This window comes from Adelges cooleyi, unplaced genomic scaffold, assembly GCF_023614345.1.
Source record: "Adelges cooleyi isolate 19-005CV unplaced genomic scaffold, UGA_ACOO_1.1 ACOO_flye_CR_arks_rails_tigmint_CR_PRNA_108, whole genome shotgun sequence".
NCBI lineage: Eukaryota > Metazoa > Arthropoda > Insecta > Hemiptera > Adelgidae > Adelges > Adelges cooleyi.
Genome location: NW_026095761.1, coordinates 1,439,667 through 1,464,349, shown reverse-complemented (window position 1 = coordinate 1,464,349; position 24,683 = coordinate 1,439,667). Strand labels below are relative to the sequence as shown.

Genomic DNA, 24,683 nt, shown 5'->3' with positions numbered 1-24,683 from the left:
ATAAGATACATAATTACTACAACTGTAACCTAACTATAAGAAAGAATTTAAGTACAATGCATCTTCACTCGTCTATTAAATACCTATGCATATTATGTAGGTATTTATAATGTTTGACTCTGTACACTGCTACATAGTTAATAATAATTAGTAATAATGCGCAATAACTTTTATAATATATTATAATTTATGTATTATACAGTAATTATTTCTACAAGAGATTGTATTTGTTTTTCAATCCACAATATATATTTACTGACATCTACGTAGACACCAGGTACCGAAGCAGATCCACATCCGATTCCCCAAGACACAAGACCGACGAGGTATGTGACGGAATCGACTTCACATACTAATGGTGAGCCTCCATCACCCTGGTCAGCATTAATTTTTATAAATTAAAATATTTTAGTAATTGTACTTATAAACTCGAATACATAGTTACTAGTCAAAAGTTGCCAATTTATTATATTGTGATGTACCCTTCGTTTTTTATTTTAGAGGTAGAGGCAAAAGTAGATTATAATTTATATAGGCAGAGATAATAATCGGGTGGCCAATTTTTGATTACACGTTAATTTTGAGGTTTATCAGAAGAAATCGTTTATTGGTCACTATTTAATTTTTTAAGAAGGAAGGAAACTTTAGACTATTCGAATTGGTAATTTGAGAAACGGTTTTAGTCGCAAAATCTAAATTTTACAGGACAGGGAAAAACGCTTCTTACTAATGATGTTTCTCTTGTAAACAAAAAACCAAATCCCAATTTAGATCGGTAGAAAACTCGATAACAAGAGGTGTGTCCAGTGTCTCCATAGAATATTCTACCAAACAATATGTATCTACACTTGTCACTATATTGTAGAATCGAAAACAACAAAAAAACGATTTTGGCTAAAATATAGTGTCTTATGGGGTTTCTCAAAAGACCGATTCATTTAGGAGGAGGCGACTGTAAACTCCATTAGCACTCCATCCATATTTTATCATAGCCCCGCCCAAAATACCTACATACATAATAAAAGCCTGGAAACGGTACCGTAGACAGAAATGTATTTTTGCCTGTCGCCCCCTCCTTTACTATGGCATTGCGGGCACCGGGAGCGAAGTGTCTCTTACCGTACACGCGTCTTCATGTTCTTCGCCGCCAGCGCACAAAAAGCCTTCGTGCAGGTCAAACTTCTCGCCTAGCCTTGTCGACCTCAACCTCGCCACACACTTATCTCGTTGCCAGACGGGCACGTTGACTTTTTTCAATATACCCGGAAACCGAGGCTGTTCGAAACTCTCGGCTCCCCAGCCGGACACCCTGCAGTCGGTCCACAGCTGTGTTGACGCCACCGGGTTAGACGCACTTATTGGCACGCATACGGGGCTAATGTGTTGCGACAGCACAACCGGTTCGGATAGCGTTATAACAGCAATATCGTTATGCAAACTTGACGAGTCGTAACCGGGATGCACCGCTATACTTGCAATGGACCGCTCGACGTGCGAAAGAGGTTCCACGTTACGGTATACGTCCCAATCGCCCAGACGTACTTTCAAAGCGCTCGAGTTTCTGAAAAACGCAACACCGCCGATTAGAAAATAGGAATCTACTAGCAAGAAATTCAAGTTCCAACGTCAACAATGAATACAATATCCGTACATAACTATGGGCCAGAGCCTATTCATTCCGCCACTGACATAAAGGTACAATATGCCTGTTGTATAGGAATAGGCATAATCCACAATATTACCTTTGTCCGTTGAACGTTAAATTAAATTCATTAACCGTAACGATTTAAAATTTGGGCAAAACTTATAGGCGTGTGCAAGCTTTAATTCCCGGGCGATCTTACAAAACAATATGGGCCCCCGTATCTAATTCGAGCCCCTAGTGAATTGTCGGAATAAAATCAAATTTTGGGCTAAAAATGTGCCACCAAAACATTTTAAGCAAACTGATAACAAGGGCACACAGTTGTTAAATCGTTTGCACAAAGCTTTAGCGATTTTATAAACACATATATTATATATTAATGCTGTGTTCAACACGATTTTGGAATTAAAGCCAAAATACCTACAGACTACATCTATTTTTTTGCTGAATCCAAATATCTAGCTTCAAATTTGTAAAAAAAATACAGTTTTGTGTCATTTTAACGTGCCTTATGTATGTTTGAAAAATGTTCTAAAATGTATTTCAAATAGTTTTCTTTATTGGGTACAGAACTGATCTCAAAATTAATTTAGTTTTAATTTTTTTAGAACGCCAAGAAGAAAAAAAATTCCTTTTGTTTTGTAATTTGCTTGCAACTTTCAAATAGATTTTAAAAACAAATCGAAACGCTACAAAAAATGTAAGGCTAGATTTGGATCCATCATCTCAGCATAAAAAATAATATAAAATGAGTGTAATATATTTTTTTCAGAAAAAAAGGTTAAATATTTAAATAAAGGATCATCTATTTATTATATATATAGATAAATAGTTTATAACAGATAAATTACATATTTTTAAAATAAAAATCAAAGTATATCTATTTTTTTCGTTGGACCCAAATTTAACTAAGATATTCTCTAACATGTATTTTTTAAATCGCTTCCACAATCTAAACAACACACAAAAAGAAAATCAGAATATTTTTATTTTATTTTGTGTTTTTTAAATCATAAAATAAATATTCTACATTCATTTTTAAAATGTACTGTTAATTAAAGTACATTATTCATTGTGTACTTTAATTATGGACAATTTCCTTCGGACCCAGGGCCTGTCCCGTCGAGCCTCAACACAAAAGTATTGTGGTATATGTATTATATGGTTTATAATGGGCGAATATTTTATTCGTCACATTGAGCAATTTTCGGCAAAACAGCGATAAGCATAGACATTTTTATTTTTCGTAAAAACAAGTGGTGCATAGTGTTTTGTATGTAACTTAAAGTTATAGCTGTTAAAATAATAATCAGTACTTACTTTGTATAACTGGTTATAAAGTGGGCTGTTGATATAATGTGTTTTTTTCCAATTAGAACTCCATTAGATACAAATGAATTATCGATCGTTAAAAATAATGCTTGCCAAGGAAACTCTCCAAATTTAGCCTAAAATAATGATACTCATCACGGTTATAATGCAAATAAAACATTTATAATTAATAATTATTGATCATAAAATATATAGTTAAATCAATCAGGTTTCAGTAGAAAGTAGACATACCTAGTAAGTAAAACATAATATTAGAACGGCCATTAGCCTAGGTTTTTCTTATTGGGTTTGTATGTAAATCTTGTTTAGTATTTAATATTATTTAGAAAAACACATTTTACCGATTTGTAAGTATAAAATATTTTATAATTATTATTTAACTTATGATAACGTCCATTAATCATACTTGGTCGGGATTAATTTTGATTCCTTCAATATCTAAAGGTGTTATTTTACCACACGCCAGTAATGGGTTTTCAATTGATGGATCTTTGCAACAAAATATCTTTCCAGTTGGACATTTGTTCGGTTTCTTTTCGAAATAAATAAATTGTATTATATTTCTTATATTTTATTGTATCTCAACCGATAATATCGTGAAACCGTTTACTTACAGTAACTATTCGTATATCTATGGAAGCAACATTCTTTTCAGGTACACAATCCGAGTGTGAAACACATTTGCATTCTTCGGTCCATTCACTGTCTTGCGATGATTCTACAAGCAAAAAATTGTGCCTGAACATGCAATTTTGTAATATATTCCGTTTACATTTTATAATTTAAATGTAAATTTGTACTTACTGATGAAATCATTTTTACTTATTTTTTTAATTTGCGAGTCCAATCTGTCAAATTTTACAGGACCATCGTCGTTTAGTTTGAAATCGTGTGCTTTGGACGCTGTTAAAATTGCTATCGCTATTACTTTTGTTAATATCATTTTTTTAGTTATGTTAGCGGAGAGCATGTTGTGATGCTACAAAATTAGGAATCAAAACTAGGTACAGATTGGAATGCATATAAAATATATCCTTGTACTATATTTTAAACCGGATGAATATTTTTTTCAACATAAATTGGGTAGACCTTTATTTTAAACTAGGTATAGGTATATAATAAACAATACAATAACAACAATATAGTAAATGATCTCTTTTTATTTAATATTTGTTTAATAGTATAATAAATATTACTATTTCTATTACATTTGTTCTAATGTATCAAACAATCGTTTTTATTATGTTTATGCAATACCCGTGACCACATCAACTTCCCATCCAATTCCTAAAATAAAAACCTGATTAATGTCATTAATATAAATTACCTAAATAAAAATATTTTAGTATTCGAAGTACAAAATACGTGCATAGGTATTTATATAATTTGATGTAGGTACTGTAAGTACTAATTACAGTTTACAGTCTTTCGAAATAACACACACACACACACATATATTTATATATATATATAATTTGTTTTAATTATATTATTTATTATTATTCTTAAAGTTGCTATTATTATATTACTTATATTATACTACCTAATATTTAGTATCCATTGAAGAGGGTGGGTTAGATTTATATATTGATTTTTAAGCTTCAGGTTAACTGATTCGGATAGGAGAACCTTTATAAACGTGGATTAGGTGATTTTTAGCAGGAAGAAAACTACGTTGTCCCCATTATTATTTTTTGTTGTTATAATAATTGATGTTCAGTTTTTCACCTTTGTAGCTATCTACTATTGTCATTTGTCTATTTGCTGATGATTTAAAGTTCTATTGCTATTTTCCTGTATGGCTGTGTATGTTAAGGCTGTTGGGTACCGGCCAATTTTTAAGGAGTTTTATATAGGCAATATTTAAGAAAAAAGTGGTTTTAAAAAATGTTGACCATGTCAATTAATTTACCGGGTAATTTGTGTAAGCTTCATTGTATTATTTTTAATTTAAATAATTTTGCCTATGATTAAAAGCCATTTTAGTTCATTTTTCCGTCAAAAACTACCCATTTAACATCAATCGGACCGATCATTGTATCGAAGCGATAAGACTTCTGAAAACAGATTTGAATTCGGTATGAAGTCTACTTGAGATCGGTCAGAGTATTTTTTTCAATTTTTAATTTTAACCCTTTCTATTTTGATTTTAAAATTTAGAATTTTATATTATGTTCAGACGTGTTTTATACATATTAGGATTAAACTATCAAAAAAGTAATCCGACCGATTTCAAGTAGACGTTATGACGAATTCAAATCTGTTTTTAGAATTCTTATCGCTTCAATACAATGATCGGACCGATTGAAGTTAAATGGGTAGTTTTTGACGGAAAAATTGGCTGGTACTCAATAGCCTTAATTAATTCTATAAATAATTGTAATGCCTTTCAGGCCAATTTAGATAGATTCTATAAATTGTGTATAGTAACTATTACTCGTCAGTAATTAAGACACCACTTAATACATTTTTAACCCAATGTAATGAGTTACAATATTTTAAAGGTTTTCTATGATTCTGAAACCAAGTTAAGGTCCTTTATTTACCATATGCTAATATTATATTAATTCGGTTATTGTTATTTTGTTTGTCTTTTTTACATATACTGTACTATTTGCCATTTTAGCGTTATTCTTAAAATAAGTTAAAACAAAATATACTTAAGAGAAGAGAAAAACTCACCACATTCGTTATTTCCAATGGCTACATGTACGTAACCATTTATCCCGTAATCAGTTCCCCAGGAATTTTTTATAATATAATACGGATTATTCCCTAAGACGTATCCAACTATTTGCGCTGCATGATTTAACGAGTTCATATTGTTTTCACATTGACGAATTATTCCACCGGCATAATGTTGCCAAGATAGAGCATTTACAGCTACAGCAACTGGACTTTTGATTATGTATGACAACAATAGATCTTCTCGATTCATAAAACTAAAAGTTACAAGAACATATACTTACATAAACTTTTTTTTTCACACGCGCTTATAATTTGTACTTATTCTCAATGAATTTCTTAATTATTTATAATACTTAAACACCTCATTTTCCTAATTTAAATCCTAAAGCTTTAAATTAAGTACTCATCGTTAACTAATATGTTGTATAACTATAAATTGACTTACTTAAGAGATAAAAACGAGGTTACTCTGACTCCTTCCTTTACGTATGAAAAACTAAAAAATATATATATAATTAGGTATATTTACTGTCATCAACTCTAATTTAAATTCATCTGAATATAAATGCTTAGGTACTTATTAAGTTTACAAATCTGATTTTCATAAATAGTTGGGTAATTGTCTTCATATTGTACAATAATACCATTTTGAGCCATCCACAAAAGCAGGATAGCGGCACTTCCACCCAAACATCCTTGATTAAACCCTCCTGAACAATCCAACATCTATTAAAAAAATATATATATATTAGATTATTTCAGTACAAAAAAAAATATAAACCAGCATAATTTTAAATTAGTAGGTACTTCTTGAACACTAAATGCCTGTAACGATCCTGTTTTAATGGCATAAACAGATTCAATCACTTCCACGACACTAATTGCCCAACATGCTCCACAATCTTTTTGATCCCTCACTGCAGTAATTGCCCCTTTATTTCTCCTTAAATAGTATACGTTCATATTATCGTATGGAATTTGATTGCTTTTTTAGGTATTTTTAAACTAGTATGTTATTACTATATAAAAAAACCGCGACAGTCGTCAGTCAACGTGTTAAGCGATTTCGTACTAACCAATCAACATTTTCTAATAAAGTCGTTGTAACAGATCTTTTAGGCCTTCTCATGTAAAAACCTCCCATGCCTGTTAATCTTGTTGTCCTCGGTGTAAGGTGTCGCTTGGCGAATTCTTCTGGAGACAAATCTGCGAATCTAGTAATTCCATACTTAGTGTAGCCACCACAATTTCTGTTTAATTTATTAATAGATGACAATGCTTCCTAGAATAATTCACAGTTTTAACATCAAAAATATTATTTAAAAGTTTAATGTAAAATTGTTATCATAAAATATATTGTTATTCTTAATAACGATGTTAAAAAAAAAGATCAGTGAGGAATAAAGTTTAAACAATTATAATTAAATTTTTATTATAATATTTTTTAAATACTTAAAATTAATAAATCATTTTAGAAAAAACACATTTATATAATGATGCAAATTAAAATAAAAGAGGAGGTAATTGATAATTAATAATTATTTTAAATATTACTGAAGAAAAAAAATTTCAAAAATATTATTTTCTAAAATTTTTAGTTATGAAACTTTGTAAGTAATATTCAAATTCATGGTGTTGTCACAGTAGTCATATATGTACATTTTTATGTTCTGAATCATATTATGAATGCTTGCCACAATGCCACATATTTCAATTACTTAAGATAATTGATTCATTAATAAAGAAAGTTGTTTTAAAACACTACACTACAATAAAGTAGAACATATGTTTATATTTTAAAATATTATCGGCAATTGCTGTTTTAATTTTTTATTATTAATAACAATGTCACATATTTATAACTTTGTAGGGAGTGCTTAATTATTTTTATTTTTATTTTATTTATAACTTTTATAGACATATTATTATAAAAACACCATAACACATTTGAATTTTACGTTTTCAGTTTGACATCACAACATGTAGGTTTATGGCACTTTGTAAAACTTAAGTACAAATAGGAGTTATATATTAAAAACTTACAAAAATTTAAATAACAAAACATTTATTGTATTAAATAAAAATAGGTACGAATACCGGCAGAATATGTGACAACATACAAATTCATATTATGTAATACTTTTTTGTTCTGACCTGAAACCTTTCAAATCTCATCATCCGTTCCGTTTCGTTGTTGTAACTTTTATTGTATTTTCGAAGGAATTGTTCAAATTCAGTATGAGTTTTAGCTTCATTAAATGTCACTTCAAGATAGTATAATATAAAAACAACTAAAATTACAATTAATACTACTTTTAAAATATTACTTTTAACGGACATTTTTAGGAAAAAATTATTAACGCGGTTTCCTTAATTATTATACTACATAACACACTGACAAATGACATCTATTCTGTAGGTCTGAATAGGTAATTCTATACTTTGATTTGTGACCGTACAGTGTCACCGCTTTTTTGAACTTAATATCCTACGTTTAGTACTTACTTTCCATGTTTAAATCTTTTAAAAAATAATATATATATATAAATTATCGTTTGTTACTTTATATTCTTGTTTCGTCGCACAAATAATACAAAATTTGTATTTTGGGAGGGAGGGGGAAAATTACCAAAATTTAAAAGTAAATTCGTAAGTTAATTGATTATTATACTCACTGATTCCACTATTTAAACAAATACAACTTTTGTCTTGCTAAACATTTGTTTGAGCTTTATTGAGAACTGAATTATTAGTTTCATTAAAAACAATTTTAATCAAAATGAATATGATTCAAATTTATTTAACACAATACTTTTCGTACATTTTCAAATAACCTTTTGTATGAAATAATACAATTAAGAAAGTCTGCCTGATAACCATGTTTTAATAAAAATAGTCTAAAGTGAGTATTGAAATAAGTTTGAAACATTAAGAAATTACAATTATAAATTTTTATTTACAATTTACATACATAAAAAAAACAAACATATTTTCTGTTTCATTAAGTCATACTAAAATTCGTAATGTTAAGGTGTCATTGGATAATTACATACTCTTTATTTGATGTTTGTCATTTAATACACAAATAAAATACTAATAACATTACTTGTACCATTAATTCATAACATTGAAGCTATAAACTCATAAACAAAAAATAAAAGTCACAATAGGTATGCATGTTTAATCCCAATATTTTATTAGCCCGTCCCATCCAGCAGTTGCGACTTTGCTAGGTTCATGTGGATGCCATAACGCTGCTATGCATACATTGTCATGCGCTTTCCATTTTGTGTATAACCTACTGGTTTTCCAATCCCATACAAATACTTTGCCATCTGCGTCACCCGAAACTAAATAGCTAAAATATTTAAAATGAAATCATTAATAATAATAAAGACATGAAATATGTAAATTAATTATACCTCATATCAGGCGAGAAATCTAATGAACAAGCGTATCCTGCTACCATATGACCAGAAAAACTCTTTTTCCGATTTACTTTGAAACGGTTCATAGCAGAGAATATGACCACCTTGTTATCCATACTCTGGCAAGCTAACCATTTCTTATTTGGAGCAAGAGTTACACTAGGCATAGAATGCATTGTTGGATCGGCTATATATTTCATATCAACTGGAATGTCCCTAAAATTAAAATAACAAATATAGCAATAATAGAAAATTTTAATGTTTACTGTTTGAAATAAATTATACCATTCCCAAACTCGAAGACTTTTATCGTCAGATGTTGTAACAAATCGTCTGTTTTCATCAACAAATGTTATACTGTTTACAGCTCCTAAATGTCGCTCATACTCTTGAACAATATTTCCAGATCTTGTGTCCCACTAAAATTGAATATGAGTTTATTATCAAGTTATTCATATAAAACCAGCTAAATTAATTATTTCTAAGCTAACTTATTTTATTATTTTATTTCTTTACTATAATAACCACAAGTGTTGCTAAAGTTTTTTCTAGATGTAATAATAGTATACTTACACAAACAATTTTTTTATCAGCGGTTCCAGCAACAAATAAATGTTGTTTTTCTTCATCAGGGTTGAATTTCACACAATATAACACTTTATGATTTGTAAAGCTTTTTATACAATCTCCAGTCTCGGTGTCCCATAGTTTAACATAACGATCATATGCTAAAAATAAAAACACGTTTAGTTAATAATTTAAATATATTTGAAATGATGTCCTGGTTATTATAACAACAAAAATAAGAATAAACAAATTGCTTTGATCTATAAAATACAAAAATCAATAACTTATACAAATACTTTAAGCAGAAAACAGGTTTTGTTTATCTACTGTCATTATTATTTGGACATTAAGCAACACAGTGTAAAGTATTGACAAAATATAATAATAAACAAAAAATTGATGTGCTTTCAATCATTTCATTATATAACATTTTAGCTTAATTAATTAATTAATTTTTTTTTAATAATATAGCCTACTAAATAGTTCAAATCAATATACACACAAAAAGTCTCCCGTAATAATAACAGGGCATAACTATTAATTTTATTACAATACCTGCTGATAAAAATTTAGTTCCTTTATTATTGAAGCAGGTGTCTCTAACTGCTTGTGTATGACCTATATAGGTTCTTATACATTTTCTATCTCTATAAACGTCCCATAACTAAAACAGACAGGTCAATTATTAGTTTTGTAACCCACAAATTACAAAACAGAGTGGTGATGTTATAAGTTGAATTGTCTTACTTTAACTTTACAATCCATACTACAAGACATAAGGAGATGGGCAGAACGTGGAAACCATCGTATGGCTGATATACCCTTCGTGTGGCCCTGCCAGGTGTGAATATGTGCTTTAGGAAGAAAACATCTGTCCGGTGGCACATTTGATTTAAGATTAACACCTACGTCTTGAGGTATATGCAAGAATGACCTTCCTTGGTAATCTATAGGATCTTTAACTAAAATAAAAAATATATACAAATGTAGTGAAGTTTTAAGTATTTTTAGTTAAATTAGATAAAATTGTACTTACTATGAAGAATAGACTTTTCTTTGAAACTTTTATCTTCCACTTTTTTACCACGCTTTTGTTTTTTTGCAAGAAATTCTTCAATGGCAGCTGCATCTTCCTTTAAATAACAATTTAATAATTAATTTACACATACAAATTTAAGAAAACAAATGAAATAATATATAAACTACAACTTACACCTTCTGGCTTTGCAATTTTTTTTTCATCGACAAAAGATCCCCATGGCCCAAGATATCCTTCAATATCTTCAGGGTTATCATTTTTAAGTCTTTTTCTTTTGTCAGCCGGCCTTTTTGGTACAGATTCAAAGACTGTCTTGAAATCATCTCCTTCAGGTTTACGACCAATAATTTCATTTGAATCCACAGTAGGATCCAATGCATACCCTAATCAGTTTAAAATGGCTTTAACTAATAACTAATTCAATTAATTTATGAAAGTCCCTAGAGACATGGGCGTCCATGTTGATAATATGGACACGAATAAGGGACATTCAAGATAATAGCACAAACACGGACAATATACTATTGATAGCTAATTTAAAAATTAAATTTGTTATCAATTGACATCTTTTCCATGTTCTCATTACCAACACAAACTTTTTTTTTTTTTTTATAGAATTGAACACATTAAATAAAAGAATATAACAGAATAAAACACACCATAACTATGAAACGTTCTTCTTTGAGTTTCAAACATGAAATCACTAATGTGTGCTTTTTCTACAAACCCAGTCATCATGTTTTTAGCTGCTTTTTGTTGTTGTGTTTTAAACGGATTTTCTGGACCAGCAATTGGCGTAAACAGTTCTTCATATTTCATGTTTCTTGTAATTTCTTTTGTATCGACGTCTAGATATTGTACTGAAGTATCATGGGCCTATAATACAAATTCCAATTTCACTTAAGTATACAATGCACAATTCCCACCTATATTTAACCATACTAACTACATTTAAACATATTGGAGAAGATATAAGTTCTCCTGGGAGATTACCCAAGGTTAAAATATATGTGTACTTTAACCATCTTATACTCTTGCTATCAATTAACATTATTTATTGTCGGTGTAGGTACGAAAAATATGTTTGTATGAAAAAAATGATTGCACTTCATTTTTTTGGTTATGAATACAGTTATAATTTAGGAACAAATATAGTTAAAGGCCCGAGGGAATTTTTTTTTCAAAATGTGTTTTAATGCTAAATACAATAGTTTTTTAAACTTGTCAGGTCACACTGAGTTTTAAAATTATACCGTTAAGTATATATTAGTAATATATGTATTAGCATTGATTATAAATATTATAGATAGCTTACTGCAATGAGAAATACGCTACGCTCAAAATTCGGATACCGCTTTAGAGCGCTGCTATCACAAAATTAGTATGATCGGATAATGTTGTAATCACTAGTGTCGCGATGGTTAGTGACTAATAATATTCAATTAAATATATATATATTTACAAATGTTGAACCGCAAACAAATTACTTAAATGTCATAATTCATAGTACATATTCAGAGGAAAAAATAGAAAAAGTTTGCTATTTTTTTAGTTTTGTTCTTAATTCATTAATATTTCAGCATGGTCACTTTGTATTAATTATGATATATAGCTTCTTTGATACTTATGACATTATAAAAATATAGTAATTAAACTAAAAGAAAAAAAACACAAATTTAAGCAACTTTTCTTAGACCATTACACCATAACATGTGTTACAGCCTACCGGGTATAGGTAAGGTAGAATAAAATATCCAGTGCAAAGTTCTAGCTTGGTGTCAAATCTAAAATATACCTTAAGAAATCCTGTTATAGAATATTAAATAAATGAATGTTAACCGCCAGACGACTACCATACCAACTGTTTACATTACATGCTAAGGATATATTTAATGTTATTTTGAAACTGATTTTATTGGTTATAGCAGTTAATGTTAATTTAAATTTAAAACTAAATAATCAGTAACTAAATTGAACAATTTTAATGCTCAAGAAGAATAGGATTTATATTGTGATATTTTGGTTAGGTTAAGGAGAATAATCCATATATTTGGTAATCATCCTATTAATACACTTAGTTAAATTTATATTTATAATTTGATTAAACTAGTTTCATAACTTACAGGAGGTAACACATCTGGTGCAGCATTTATTGCAAACTTTTTACTTAAATCTTGTATACTAATTTTTGTATCTGCGTCTGTAGATGTAGTAGCATGCAATTTGTTCTTAGATGATTCGTCTTCATCACTACTATCACCATAATCTTTTAGTTGCAACATACTTCAAAATTATCTAAATTAAAAGAACAAACAATTATTATAGCAATAATATAGAAACAAACTTATTTTTTTAATTATTTGTGAAATTATATTTTTAATTAATAATTTTAAAAAAACTAATGATGAAGATACTTAAAAATGGGTTTGAGGCTCGAGCCTGAAGCTCATTCATTCAATAATAAAACGAAAAAGACAATTATAAGAAGCTAACTGCTTACCAATAAATTTGAATTAAAAACAATTTTCAGAATTCAGATGCCATTTGATCCTTGGCTATTGAAGCTTAAGCCTAACATTAAAATCAACAGCTATCGAGTAAAAACAAAACAACTTACCTCTTAACTTCTATGATAAAAATTTACAGTGTGGCCTATTGATGCGAAATATTTAATTGAACATGGCAACGTGATTTTAAGATATTATCTTTATTCTGGGGTGATAACAAATATAATAACAAGTTAAACAGCTGTTGTGTGATAACACAAACATTTGTTTAATAAAGTTTTGAATTTTCATAAATCCCAAGTAGTAAATAATAAATATAATTCAATATAGTACGCTATGACGTTGAGACGTTGAGAATTGAAATTTTTAATTGTTGTATTATAATATGAAAATTAAAACATTCCGTTCATAATGTAGTTTGTAGAACACCAGTTTACTACAAATGTATATAAGTAGAATATTTTATGTTAGTATATTACATAAATTTAGTCAAATGTTAATGTGATGTAAATTTTTTATTTAAAATGGTTACTTTACGAAACTAATTTCGTTAAATGACTGCATGATATGTTTTAGTTAATGATATGGGCTCGATTGCATCAGTCCTTCAATGGCATTGCAGTTCATGCTCACTTATAAATCCTACTGATCGTGCAACTTGTATACGTTGCAATGTGCATAGAAGTTTTGCTTATGGGGAACAAGCAAATAATATTAAAACAAGAACTATACATGGCTGTCCTACTCCCTATGTTACAGATATTTTGTGTGCAGAAGCTGAAATTGCTGCTGGTGCATTAAGTCTTGACGATGCGTTCGTATTGATTGTTTTTTTATCACCCTAATATAATCAACTTATAAAATATAATAATACTCAATATTATGTTATAGTGATCCAACAAAAATTGACCCAAAAAATCACATAGTTAAATTACAATTTAAATCTGTTGAACTTCAACGCCGAAAATCATGGAATGGTTATGAGGCTTACTCCCAAACATCACTTAGGCCATCAAAAAGTTCAACACTTTTAACATCAGAAAACGGATCATGGTTATGTAAAAATTGTCGAGCTAGAAACAGATTTACAAAACAATGTCAAAATTGTGATTCCTTTAAAATGTTAAAAGGCCAAAAAAAAGACGGTTCTTCTATTACAGCCATTATGTCATTTGGTAAGTTATTTTATTTTGTCTTCTTACCTAATTACTGTACTACAAAATAATTACTTCTAAAATCACTAAACTTGTAAAACATTTTTTTTCAGAAAATGATAAAAAAGAATCTAAAGCCTTAAATAATTGGATTTGTGAAAAATGTTCTTTTGCCTTTAATCCATTTTGGTCAGATTCTTGCGAGTCGTGTGGTTGGAATGCCATTACAATGATGCGTGATTGTGTACGATATACACCGCCCAAAAAGAAATGGCCATGCAAGCGATGTACACTACTTAATGATCCAAATACTACTGTTTGTAATGCTTGTGGAGGATCAAAAGCTAAAAGTCTGTGCACAGACGATGGAACGTTAAGAGAATTTTGGACTTGTGATAAGTGTACATTAAAAAATAAACTATCAGCCACAGTATGTAAAGCTTGTAAAACTAGTAAACGGGCAAATAAAAAAAGACGATCTAATAATCAATGTCCAACGTGCACATTTGAAAATGAACCCAATTCAAAATGTTGTGCGATGTGTCATAAATATCTTGAATCTGAATATTATTCATCAATATTGATATCAAATCACCCAAAAAAACAAAGCGAACTAATGGAAAACTTGAGAAAAATTGAAGAACAAGAAGCACGTGAAAAATGGAATGAAATTGTACTTTTTTGCTTAAAAGTGAGGTTCTATTTTTATTTTTATATCAACTAAGTATCTATTATAATGTAAGTTTAGTAATTAGAAGTTGGTATGTAAAGAAGTGATATATTAAATTAGTTTTAAATAAATAATAATGATCTTACAGTTCACAAACTCTTACTTACAGTTTTGATTATTCTTTATCTAAAATTATGTTTATTTGACAAACATGAATTCATAACATTATTTAACTTTCTATTAATTAGTGCTAGATTATAACTCTAACTTTTTCAGTCATGGCCATACTTTTAGATGTAGCTTATAGACTGAGTTATTAACGATTAAAATTGTACTATACGTTTCAAAAAAAATCAACTGTTGTTACATAATGAAATAAGTTATTAATTTTTTTTATTAGAATAATCAAGAATTTGTTGATGATGTATTTCCCCCGGCTCCAAAATCTTTATACTACAGTGAGAGAAATGAAAGTTGTCGGGTAACTCAATGGTTACGACCAAAATCAATAATCAGCTCAGATACAGATAATGATTTGTGTTGGACAGTATTTAGAAAGCCTAAGCCATCTGACATTATTCAAGGTTTTCAATTATTAATTAGTTTTACAAATGTGTATTCAATATGTTAGCAAATAAAATTATTATTATTTAAATACTATAATTTTAGGTGTTTTGGGAAACTGTTGGCTACTAAGTGCATTAACAGTTTTAGCAGAACGAGAAGATTTAGTACGACATGTTATGGTTACCAAAGATTATTGTGAACAGGGTGCATACCAAATACGACTTTGTAAAGACGGAAAATGGACCACTGTTCTTGTTGATGATTTATTGCCTTGTGATTATAAGGGACATCTTGTGTATAGTCAGGTGTGTAAATATTAACAATGCTAGATATTTTATTTTTGTTTTTATCTATTGACTTATATTTTATTTAGGCAAAACGTAAACAGTTATGGGTTCCTTTAATTGAAAAGGCAATAGCTAAGCTGCATGGTTGTTACGAAGCACTTGTCTCTGGAAGAGCAATTGAAGGTCTGGCCACATTAACTGGGGCTCCATGTGAAAGTGTACCCCTTCAACCATCTTCAGTGCCAACAGAAGATGAATTGGATCGTGATCTCATTTGGGCACAATTATTAAGTTCTCGTCTTGCTGGGTTTTTAATGGGAGCATCTTGTGGTGGTGGTAACATGAAAGTAGATGAAGATGCATACCAGAGTAGAGGTTTAAGACCAAGGCATGCTTATTCTGTATTGGATGTTAAAGATATTGAGGGGAAACGTTTGTTAAAATTGAGGAACCCATGGGGACATTTTTCATGGAATGGAGATTGGTCTGACGATTCTGACACATGGACAATTAAATTAAAAACTATGTTAATGCCTGATGGTTGTTGTGAAGGAGTGTTTTGGATATCCTACTCTGATGTTTTAAAGTAATTTTTTAAGAATTTAATTATTTAATATATTTTAAAAATATATCAACTGCTGATGTCTTAGGTATTTTGATTGCATCGATATTTGTAAAGTAAGAAACAATATGTGGAATGAAGTTCGACTAAAAGGATATTTGCCACCATTATCCTCAACTGATCACTTATCTTGTGTTATTATAACAGTCTCAGAACCTACCGAAGCAGAATTCACTCTATTTCAGGAAGGACAAAGGTATGACAATAAAAACACACTATGGGGTCGGAGTATAGTTGGGACGGGGTGATCAGGTCACAGGTTTTTATGGATTATTAAAATCATAGCATCTAAATTATGAAATCTAGAAAAATCTGTGACCTGCTTACCAAATTAGGCCCAAACAGGCATACTGTTCTTGATTTCTATTGTAAAGACTTGCTACAAAAAAAAATTAGTCCAATAGTTTAAACTTTAAGAGGTATTGCAGTTTCAACAAATATACAGAAAGAAAATGTTAATAATTAATAATTTAATACATATATTTTTTAAATTACAGAAAGTCAGAAAAATGTAATAGAAGTCAACTAGATTTGTGTGTAGCAGTTATGAGAAGTAGAGAGGTAACAGCTGAACGACCAATTTCTATTGGACGACTTGTTGAGCATAGTAAACGACAAGTTCGAGGTTTTGTAAGCTCTCATAAAATGTTGGAGCCAGATGTTTATGTTGTTGTCTGTTTAGCTTTTAATCATTGGCACACAGGTTTGATTCTAATTTTATTGGCCTTAATATAATATGTAATAAATATTAATGCACTTATAATATGTATATCTTTACACTAATGACAATTCCATGTATTTGCAATTTGGCAACTTTTCAGGAGAAGCAAAAAACTGTTTTACTTTGATTTGAAATCAGTAGTTTATACTTGTATATTTGTATATTATTTATCCAATTTTAAAAAGTGTTAGTTCATATTTAAAGTTATAATTATCAATTATAAAAATTAAGTAATTATCAAATTATTTAAGTTTTTCACAGTTCAGTGGTAGATACACGTTATTACTTAAACGTTATTTTGGAGAGAAATAACCAATTATATGAAAATTGTTGATAATAAAACATGTGCGCAAGGAGATTACGAATTTGTTTTATGTATAATACTCATTTTTGATAAAATAGTAAAATGTCAGTTACGTGCTATTGTCATTAGTGTAACAATATATAAAATCCACTTTAATAAATATATATTATTACCTACTTTTATAATGTATTAATTTTTGAAACAGATTTGATAGATCCATCGGTTTATCCAGAATTTGTATTGGCTATTCATAGTTCTAAACGTTTACTGGTTGAACAAGTATCTCCACCTTCTTTTGTTTTGGCTGATACTATTATTAATTTAACACTAGCCAAAGGACAAAGGCATGAGGTATAAATATTTAATATTAAAACTTTATTTTAGAAAACTTATTAATGTATTTATTAACATTATTACATATTAATCTAACACTAATTCTTTCTAGGGGCGTGAAGGAATGACTGCTTATTATTTGACCAAGGGTTGGGCGGGTCTTGTTGTAGTTGTTGAAAATCGTCATACCAATCGATGGATACACGTGAAATGTGACTGCCAAGAGAGTTATAATGTTATGTCCACTAGGGGTTTACTCAAAACAATTGACTCTGTACCACCTTTACACAGGTATATTATTATTCTCGCATACACTATACTATGCGGTATTATAATTACTAAATTTATAAAAATACCTAGGCAAGTTATAATTGTACTAACACAATTGGAAGGAAGTGGAGGATTTTCCATTGCACACAAGCTAACTCATAGATTAGCTAATCAAGCTGGACTTCATGATTGGGGACCACCTGGGTGTTCTCATTTGCCACAAATACAAAAATCCATAGAAGGGCTCCACTCTCCAAGACTGATTACTTAATTAATATTGTAACAAAATGTAGTATAGGTATTTTTACATTTCTGTGATTTTTTTTTCTTTTTAATTTTTATAGTTTAAAACATAATAAAATCATAACTCTTGAATTATGTCTAAAACTGCAAATAAAAGATATGTTTGATGCAGTCTACAGATAAATGTGGGATCATCTCTAAATAGTTTAATTATCAAATCCCAAGCAATTTGGAAGTATCCTTGTTTCATTTAATATAATAAATAATATTAATTCAAGTGCCTCGCCACTTACTACTTAGCTGAAGCACTTGGACCAGAACCTCCTTTCATTAACAAAACCATTAATGTCCCCAAAATAACAATACTCAACTTATTAATTATTCGGTTAATATATTAATGTCGATAGCCTACACTGATGCGGCTTATTTTATTAAAAATATTATTATAATATAATTTAAATCAAACCTAATAAAATGTTTACGAAAAGCATTGAAAATAATGCAAAATTGCAAAAGAAAATAAACTCAACGCACATGTCAAGATTAATAAAAACTGATTAAACATTATAAATTATCAGAATAAGAAATATAATTAGCAAATCATTATGCTTTCTATTGCAATCGACACTTGAATGACCCATACTCAGTCTACAAAACTTGTACTTACTTTTTTCCCTCCACACTAAAGCTTTAAGTATAACAAGACAAAAAATAGATGACACATTACACTTCAAAAAACAGATCCCCCAATTACAAAATGTTACAATCACATAAAAAATTATTTGTGGACTACCACAAAATGTAATGTATTCTTGAATCTTGATAAAACATGAGTCATGAAATAATATATAGTAATATAGGAATGGTTTTAGCCTAGGTGCTAGTTGAAAATTGGCTACACGCTTTATTAAGACCGAAAAAGCGTTGGTTAAGCTAATGCTTTTCACTTTTAACCAATATAATTAATTCATTGCACGCATAATTAAACGTTGATTGAAGATCAATAAATTAATAATAACCTTGAAACAGAGGATATAATTTAAACTCTATTTCACATCTGTTTTATTACCTTGACATAGATAGTATAATGTCGAATTCTGTCGAGGGTAAAAGTAAATGTGCAGTTTAAAAATCAATAGGGAAAACCGAAGATAATGAAACTACTAGAAAATGAAGAGGATACGGACGATCATGATGAAGACGTAGTCTTTGAAAAATTTTATGAGTTTCAGTATTTAGAAGCCATGCTGAGTGTTAAGAATGATTGGTCAATGGAGAATGGAATAAGAATAACAAAGGCAGAAAGGGCAGCATTCGCATTAAGTAAGTTTCTAAAATCAAAGTGCTTTTCAAAGAAAACAAAGGCAAGGTTGTATACGGTGATAATAAGACCCACGTTAACTTATGGATGCGAAACCTGGACGACCACCAGCTATACAGAAAGGAGACTGAGAACGTTTGAGAACAAAATATGGAGGACAATTTGCTGTCCTATCTATGATAACAGAACAGATACATGGAGAAGAAAATTTAATCGGGAACTACAGGAAGAGTTGGGACTAGCACTAGTCAGTAGCTTTATAAGTGGCCAACGAATACAATGGCTTGGTCACGTAATGCGTAGGAATGGGGATGAGACGGTTAGAGCAGTACTGGGATGGAAACCTAGGGGAAGTGACCTCGCGGGCGGCCTAGAAAAAGATGGATGGATACAGTGGACTGTGGAGGAAGATAGGAGTACGAAAGTGGAGAACGATAGTTCACAACAGGGAAGAATGGAGGCAGATCGTGATGGCGGCGAAAACTCTTAAAGAGTAATAAGTGCCAGCAGAAGAAGAAGAAGTTAATGTGCAGTAATAAAACCAGAAAAAAATAAGTATAATACGATTGAATATTGATGCTGGGAAATGAGTAGCACGTGAAGTAGTGAACCTCACGTCGAGTAATTGAAGCGACACGAAAAGAAATTGATTGGTGAAGTGTTCGTAAAAGCAAAAACCCCATGAACTGATGGACTTTAAAAAAAAAAAACTCGGAAACGTTTAGTTTTGGAGAATAATAAGGTACTTTAATCGTTGGGGACGAATCGTTATAGTTGTTCACAGAACTTGCAGGAGACCAGGAACTAGGAAGTGTCTAAAGAAAAACTGGAGGATTAAACGACGGCTCGCAATTGTTGTAGAAGATAAGTTAATCAGTCCTTCAGTTTTTATTTCACGTCATTTCAAACGTGATTTGTTGGTCTAATTAATTGTGAATAAAAATGTACCACAGAATTGTTTCACTGCGACTTATTTCAGTATTTGTCAATTTGTGTACTATTTTGGAGGGCCCAGGGTCTTTGTAGATTTCTGTTTTTACTCTTAATCATTCTTATAATTCTCATAATAATTTTTAATAATTCTCTATGTTATGACGCCAATACCATAGAATAGGACATAGCGTAAATAATAAAGAATAAAGATTTCCAACATGTTTTATGGTGTGTATTTTACATTTTGTTTTATCATAGATTAAATTTAACTAATACATGTATTCATTTAATCAGTGCCCGTGGATTTATGAAAAATTGTGATAACGTTATCACTAAATAAAAAAAGTAAAAACCGTTAACTGTTGACGCCTGGGCCGTCCGCCCTGGAGGCTGGTTTCTTAACGGTTTTCCTATTGTGTGAATCGTTATTGTTCGCAGACTGCAGTTCGCATTCGGGCTTCGGCATTCATGATTCATCCCTTTGACCTTCTGTGTCTTTCCCCCTGTTGCTGTTACTTGTTAGTTTTGGCGCTCGTTCAGTTCATTCTACAATAATTGTTCATAGTAGTTTGTTCTGCCATCATCTTTATTAAACTTGTCTTCACTGTTAGATTAATGAAATACGTTTTCATTTCGTTTTAAATAAATTGTTTTAACTTTATAAGTATGTCGTTCGTAAAAAGCAAAATTAAGCGATTCAACGAAATACCAAGTAAGATTAACCGAATCAAACTTAATTTTTAGTAAAATATGAATTCTAACTTGCAGATTTCTTCCTCTTTACCAAAAAAGTTCTTATATTTATATTTGATATTTTGTGTCAATTTTTATGTATGTTTAGCTTTTTTAAATATTGATTGTTTAATAATTTTAGGTTGTGCTCCTCCTCCCGGAACCTATGATCCAAGAAGTCCAAAACCAAAAACCATTAAAGGACCAAAAATTAATGCTGCCGAAAGATTCAAGCAACCAATTGGACTTCAAGTATGTATTAGTTGTATAATAAGCCTAGTGAAATAACAATAAATAATATTAACAACATTATTTATAAATTGTAAGTGTGTAACTCATAATAAATATAGTACTGTGCTAACCATAAGTACCTTTATGCCATTAAATTCCACTTTTTCAATGTAATACTGTAAAATTGGTATCCTTGCAATGTATACTGTCATAGGCACTCGTTCCATTTGCTCCTCCCTTCACACTGTCCTGATTGTTAACTTCATCTAAAAAGGTGGTAGAAACTGAAAAAAACGCTTGGTACATAGCTAAGTAGTAGAGCAGTCATTTGCCAAGGAAGAGACTCTAGTTTGATTCCAGGTCTTGTTGAAGTAAACTTGATTCAAAAAATTTTAATAATAACTTATGTAATATGATATTCGATTAAGGGGAACGGAAAGCGTCAATTTTTTTACAAATCAAGACTAAAACGCGGAGTCACTTTCCAAAGTGTACCAAACCGATTTCAAATTTTTTTTTTTATTTTATAGTTTAACATCTTCTCTATGGGAGCTAAAAGGCCAATTTTTTTTTTTGTTATCAAAAAATATAATAAGCATTTTTATTTTTACTTTTTTATAGTTTTTCTAATACATCTAACTACTTTTTTAATCGCTAAATCAAAAATCGACCATTTAGCCCCCATAGAAAAAATAGTAAGTTTCACTTAAAAATAAATAACTTGAAATCCATCCAATAGATACGTCAGAAAATTACTTCTACGAAAGTCATTAATTATCAAACTTTCGTTATAACTTGGAGAAAAATAACTTTAAAAGTATTATAATTAGAAAATTGTAATTGTAATTGTGTTTACCTTGGAATTAGTAGCCATATGAAAAATGGCTATTAGATCAATTTTTGCCAAATATTGTCTAACCTTTGTTCTTTAATAAATAGCGCTTTCCATTCCCCTTAAAAAAAAGACTATCAAAAAAAAAAAATTTTAATTTTTAATTCATAATAGACATATTTATTTTTCTAACCCATAAATTAATAATAAATTTAAATAAGAATAATTTATTGAATAAGTTTTATTTGAGAAGTTTTTGTGATATGGATATTAGATAATATTTAATAATTGTATACATCCGCGTGAAAATAGTCTACCTTGTCATTTTAATTTTCAGAACTATAAGCATAATATTTCTAGTACTAAGGCTGAGATTTCCGATTTGTGATTTTTTTTTTTTTTTAATTATTGAACATCTCAGCTATTAAGTTAACATTAGAGCTGAGACCTCGAATCGAATTTTTCTATTATTCGAATTATTCGAGTAATCGAATAATACTATTTGTATGAAAATAATTAGAATATTCGAATATTCAAATATTCGAATATTTTGTCAAATTTATGTTTTTTTTGTAATTATATATCTATATAAATTGTTAAAATCTTATTTGTTGTATATGTAATAATATTTATTTTGTTAAAAAATTATTAAAAATTGATCAAGGACACCTTAGTTGTCTCTTAATTTTTTTTTTTTTAATCTAATTATTCCTGCAAAAAAAATGATAAAATATTCAAAAAATCAGATCGAATATTCAAATAAAAAATTTGAATATTCGTTATTCGAATAACGAATATTCGTGCGAATAAAGTATTCGAATATTCAAATTTCTTTATTCGAATAGTCCCACCACTAGTTAACATGGATGACTTCTGTACCTTTGATAAATTTGTAGCTGTAGGTTTTTTTCTTAAAATAATGAAAAGGGATTCTAAAGGTAATTTTTCTCAAAACTTGTATTTTTTTAAATTTGAAATTGTAGTACTTATATCTTTGTCAATTTCCAACTCGTCAGATTTTTTTAAGGCTCAAAAAAAAGCTTAAATTATCTGGTTTAACAGCCTAGTTACAACCCCAAAATGAAAAGATTAGGTCCTTTTCACGGGGGCATACACAATTTATCATCTAATCTGTATCAATTATACTTATTTAACTGACTTTGTTGCTCTTAAGTAATATAGTCTTTTAATACTTTTATTATTAATTTTAATTGTTTTTGTTCTTTAGTCTGCTACAAAATCAAAAAAGATTAACAGTACATTCAAAATACCTTCTAACTTCAGGTATAAATCTATATACTAAAATTGTTTAGCTTTGATAATTACCTCCATGCAATACAAACTAGTTTGAATTGTTAAAAATTGATTTGTTTTTTTATAATTATAGTTCACAGAGTTCAATCTTCTCTGAATGCTCCAAAAAATCAAACAAAACAAATGGTTTAACTACCACTTCAACTAGTTCTATAAAAAATCAAAATAAGCATATAAACCAATTACAAAAAATTGATATTGAACTTGCTAAAACTCTTAAAGATATTGATATTCTAGATAATGAAGCCAAAAATGCAACTGATTCATGTAAAGATTATATTAACTCATGTCGTGGTGCATGCGCTGAAGCTCTAGAAAATCGAGTTTGCAGAGTTGTTATCGAAAATTCACAGGCTGCGTTATATGCAGTATGTCAGCGTTTGCGTGAAAGCTGTGAGCATAATGAAATGTTGCGTAATGAATCTGCTAGATTACAAGAAAAAATTGGCGATATCAAAAGTTTTGAAGAAATAGCTGCTGAGCAGATTGCTATTGTTGAACAAAAACTGACTGGCAAAGTCAATGAATATATGAACATTGCTGAAAGTGTAAAAAATAATTGGTTAGAAAAGATAAGGTTTATAACTACATGCTTAGATGAATTGGAAAATAAGGTGGATGGTGAAGTAAAACTGCTTATTCAAAAATTAAAAGATGATATTCAATCAGAAAATGATAATCATCATGAGCTGAACTATAAAGATCTTTTAAAGAAATACGAAGTGTATGTATATACTGTATTATATTAAATAAACTTATATAAATAAATAATTAACTTTTTTCATTTATTTTCTAGTGTAATAAAAAAAAATAACGAGCTTGAAGAAGAAGTTAAGAGAAAAGAAGATTTAGAAAGGAAAATTATCGATTTGACCAATGTAAGTAAAACTAATTTTGGATATTTTAACTGCAAAATAGTCAACGTTGAAATATAGTTAAAATC

At 29.5% G+C, this 24,683-nt stretch overlaps 3 protein-coding genes across 5 annotated transcripts; 1 reads left to right on the top strand and 2 right to left on the bottom strand.

Moving 5' to 3' along the window:
- Positions 1 to 224: 224 nt before the first annotated feature.
- On the bottom strand, positions 225 to 8,034 carry LOC126840214 (uncharacterized; the record flags this gene model as incomplete). Its single annotated transcript, XM_050575820.1, has 13 exons — positions 7,820 to 8,034; positions 6,742 to 6,947; positions 6,473 to 6,608; positions 6,243 to 6,391; positions 6,111 to 6,161; positions 5,660 to 5,919; positions 4,235 to 4,264; positions 3,782 to 3,898; positions 3,592 to 3,695; positions 3,384 to 3,509; positions 2,966 to 3,093; positions 1,120 to 1,561; positions 225 to 374 (listed from the first exon to the last, which is right to left on the bottom strand). Coding segments are annotated over exons 1-13 (2,085 nt in total), but the record flags the coding sequence as incomplete, so codon positions are not given.
- Positions 8,035 to 8,546: 512 nt separating this feature from the next.
- On the bottom strand, positions 8,547 to 13,317 carry LOC126842609 (pre-mRNA-processing factor 17). The gene is made up of 11 exons (XM_050579653.1): positions 13,200 to 13,317; positions 12,823 to 12,994; positions 11,359 to 11,575; positions 10,874 to 11,082; positions 10,697 to 10,793; positions 10,408 to 10,622; positions 10,216 to 10,324; positions 9,667 to 9,821; positions 9,379 to 9,512; positions 9,088 to 9,309; positions 8,547 to 9,023 (listed from the first exon to the last, which is right to left on the bottom strand). Exons 2-11 carry the CDS (start codon positions 12,979 to 12,981, stop codon positions 8,846 to 8,848), a joined length of 1,695 nt encoding a protein of 564 aa, XP_050435610.1. The 5' UTR covers positions 12,982 to 12,994; positions 13,200 to 13,317; the 3' UTR covers positions 8,547 to 8,845.
- Positions 13,318 to 13,490: 173 nt separating this feature from the next.
- LOC126842070 (calpain-D) lies at positions 13,491 to 23,710 on the top strand. 3 transcript variants are annotated; one of them, XR_007686267.1, is made up of 13 exons: positions 13,491 to 13,672; positions 13,783 to 14,020; positions 14,098 to 14,381; positions 14,474 to 15,051; positions 15,431 to 15,614; positions 15,700 to 15,902; positions 15,971 to 16,470; positions 16,535 to 16,702; positions 17,004 to 17,209; positions 17,737 to 17,882; positions 17,977 to 18,155; positions 21,506 to 21,615; positions 23,655 to 23,710. XR_007686267.1 is itself a non-coding variant. In XM_050578939.1 (13 exons), exons 2-12 carry the CDS (start codon positions 13,791 to 13,793, stop codon positions 18,403 to 18,405), a joined length of 2,859 nt encoding a protein of 952 aa, XP_050434896.1. In that variant the 5' UTR covers positions 13,491 to 13,650; positions 13,783 to 13,790; the 3' UTR covers positions 18,406 to 18,432; positions 21,506 to 21,615. The 3 variants fall into 3 exon arrangements, 2 of the variants coding, with proteins under 2 accessions (XP_050434896.1, XP_050434889.1); XM_050578939.1 differs by lacking the exon at positions 23,655 to 23,710 and adding an exon at positions 18,225 to 18,432 and having other exon boundaries at positions 13,491 to 13,650; XM_050578932.1 differs by lacking the exon at positions 23,655 to 23,710 and adding an exon at positions 18,225 to 18,432.
- The last annotated feature ends 973 nt before the right edge of the window (positions 23,711 to 24,683 follow it).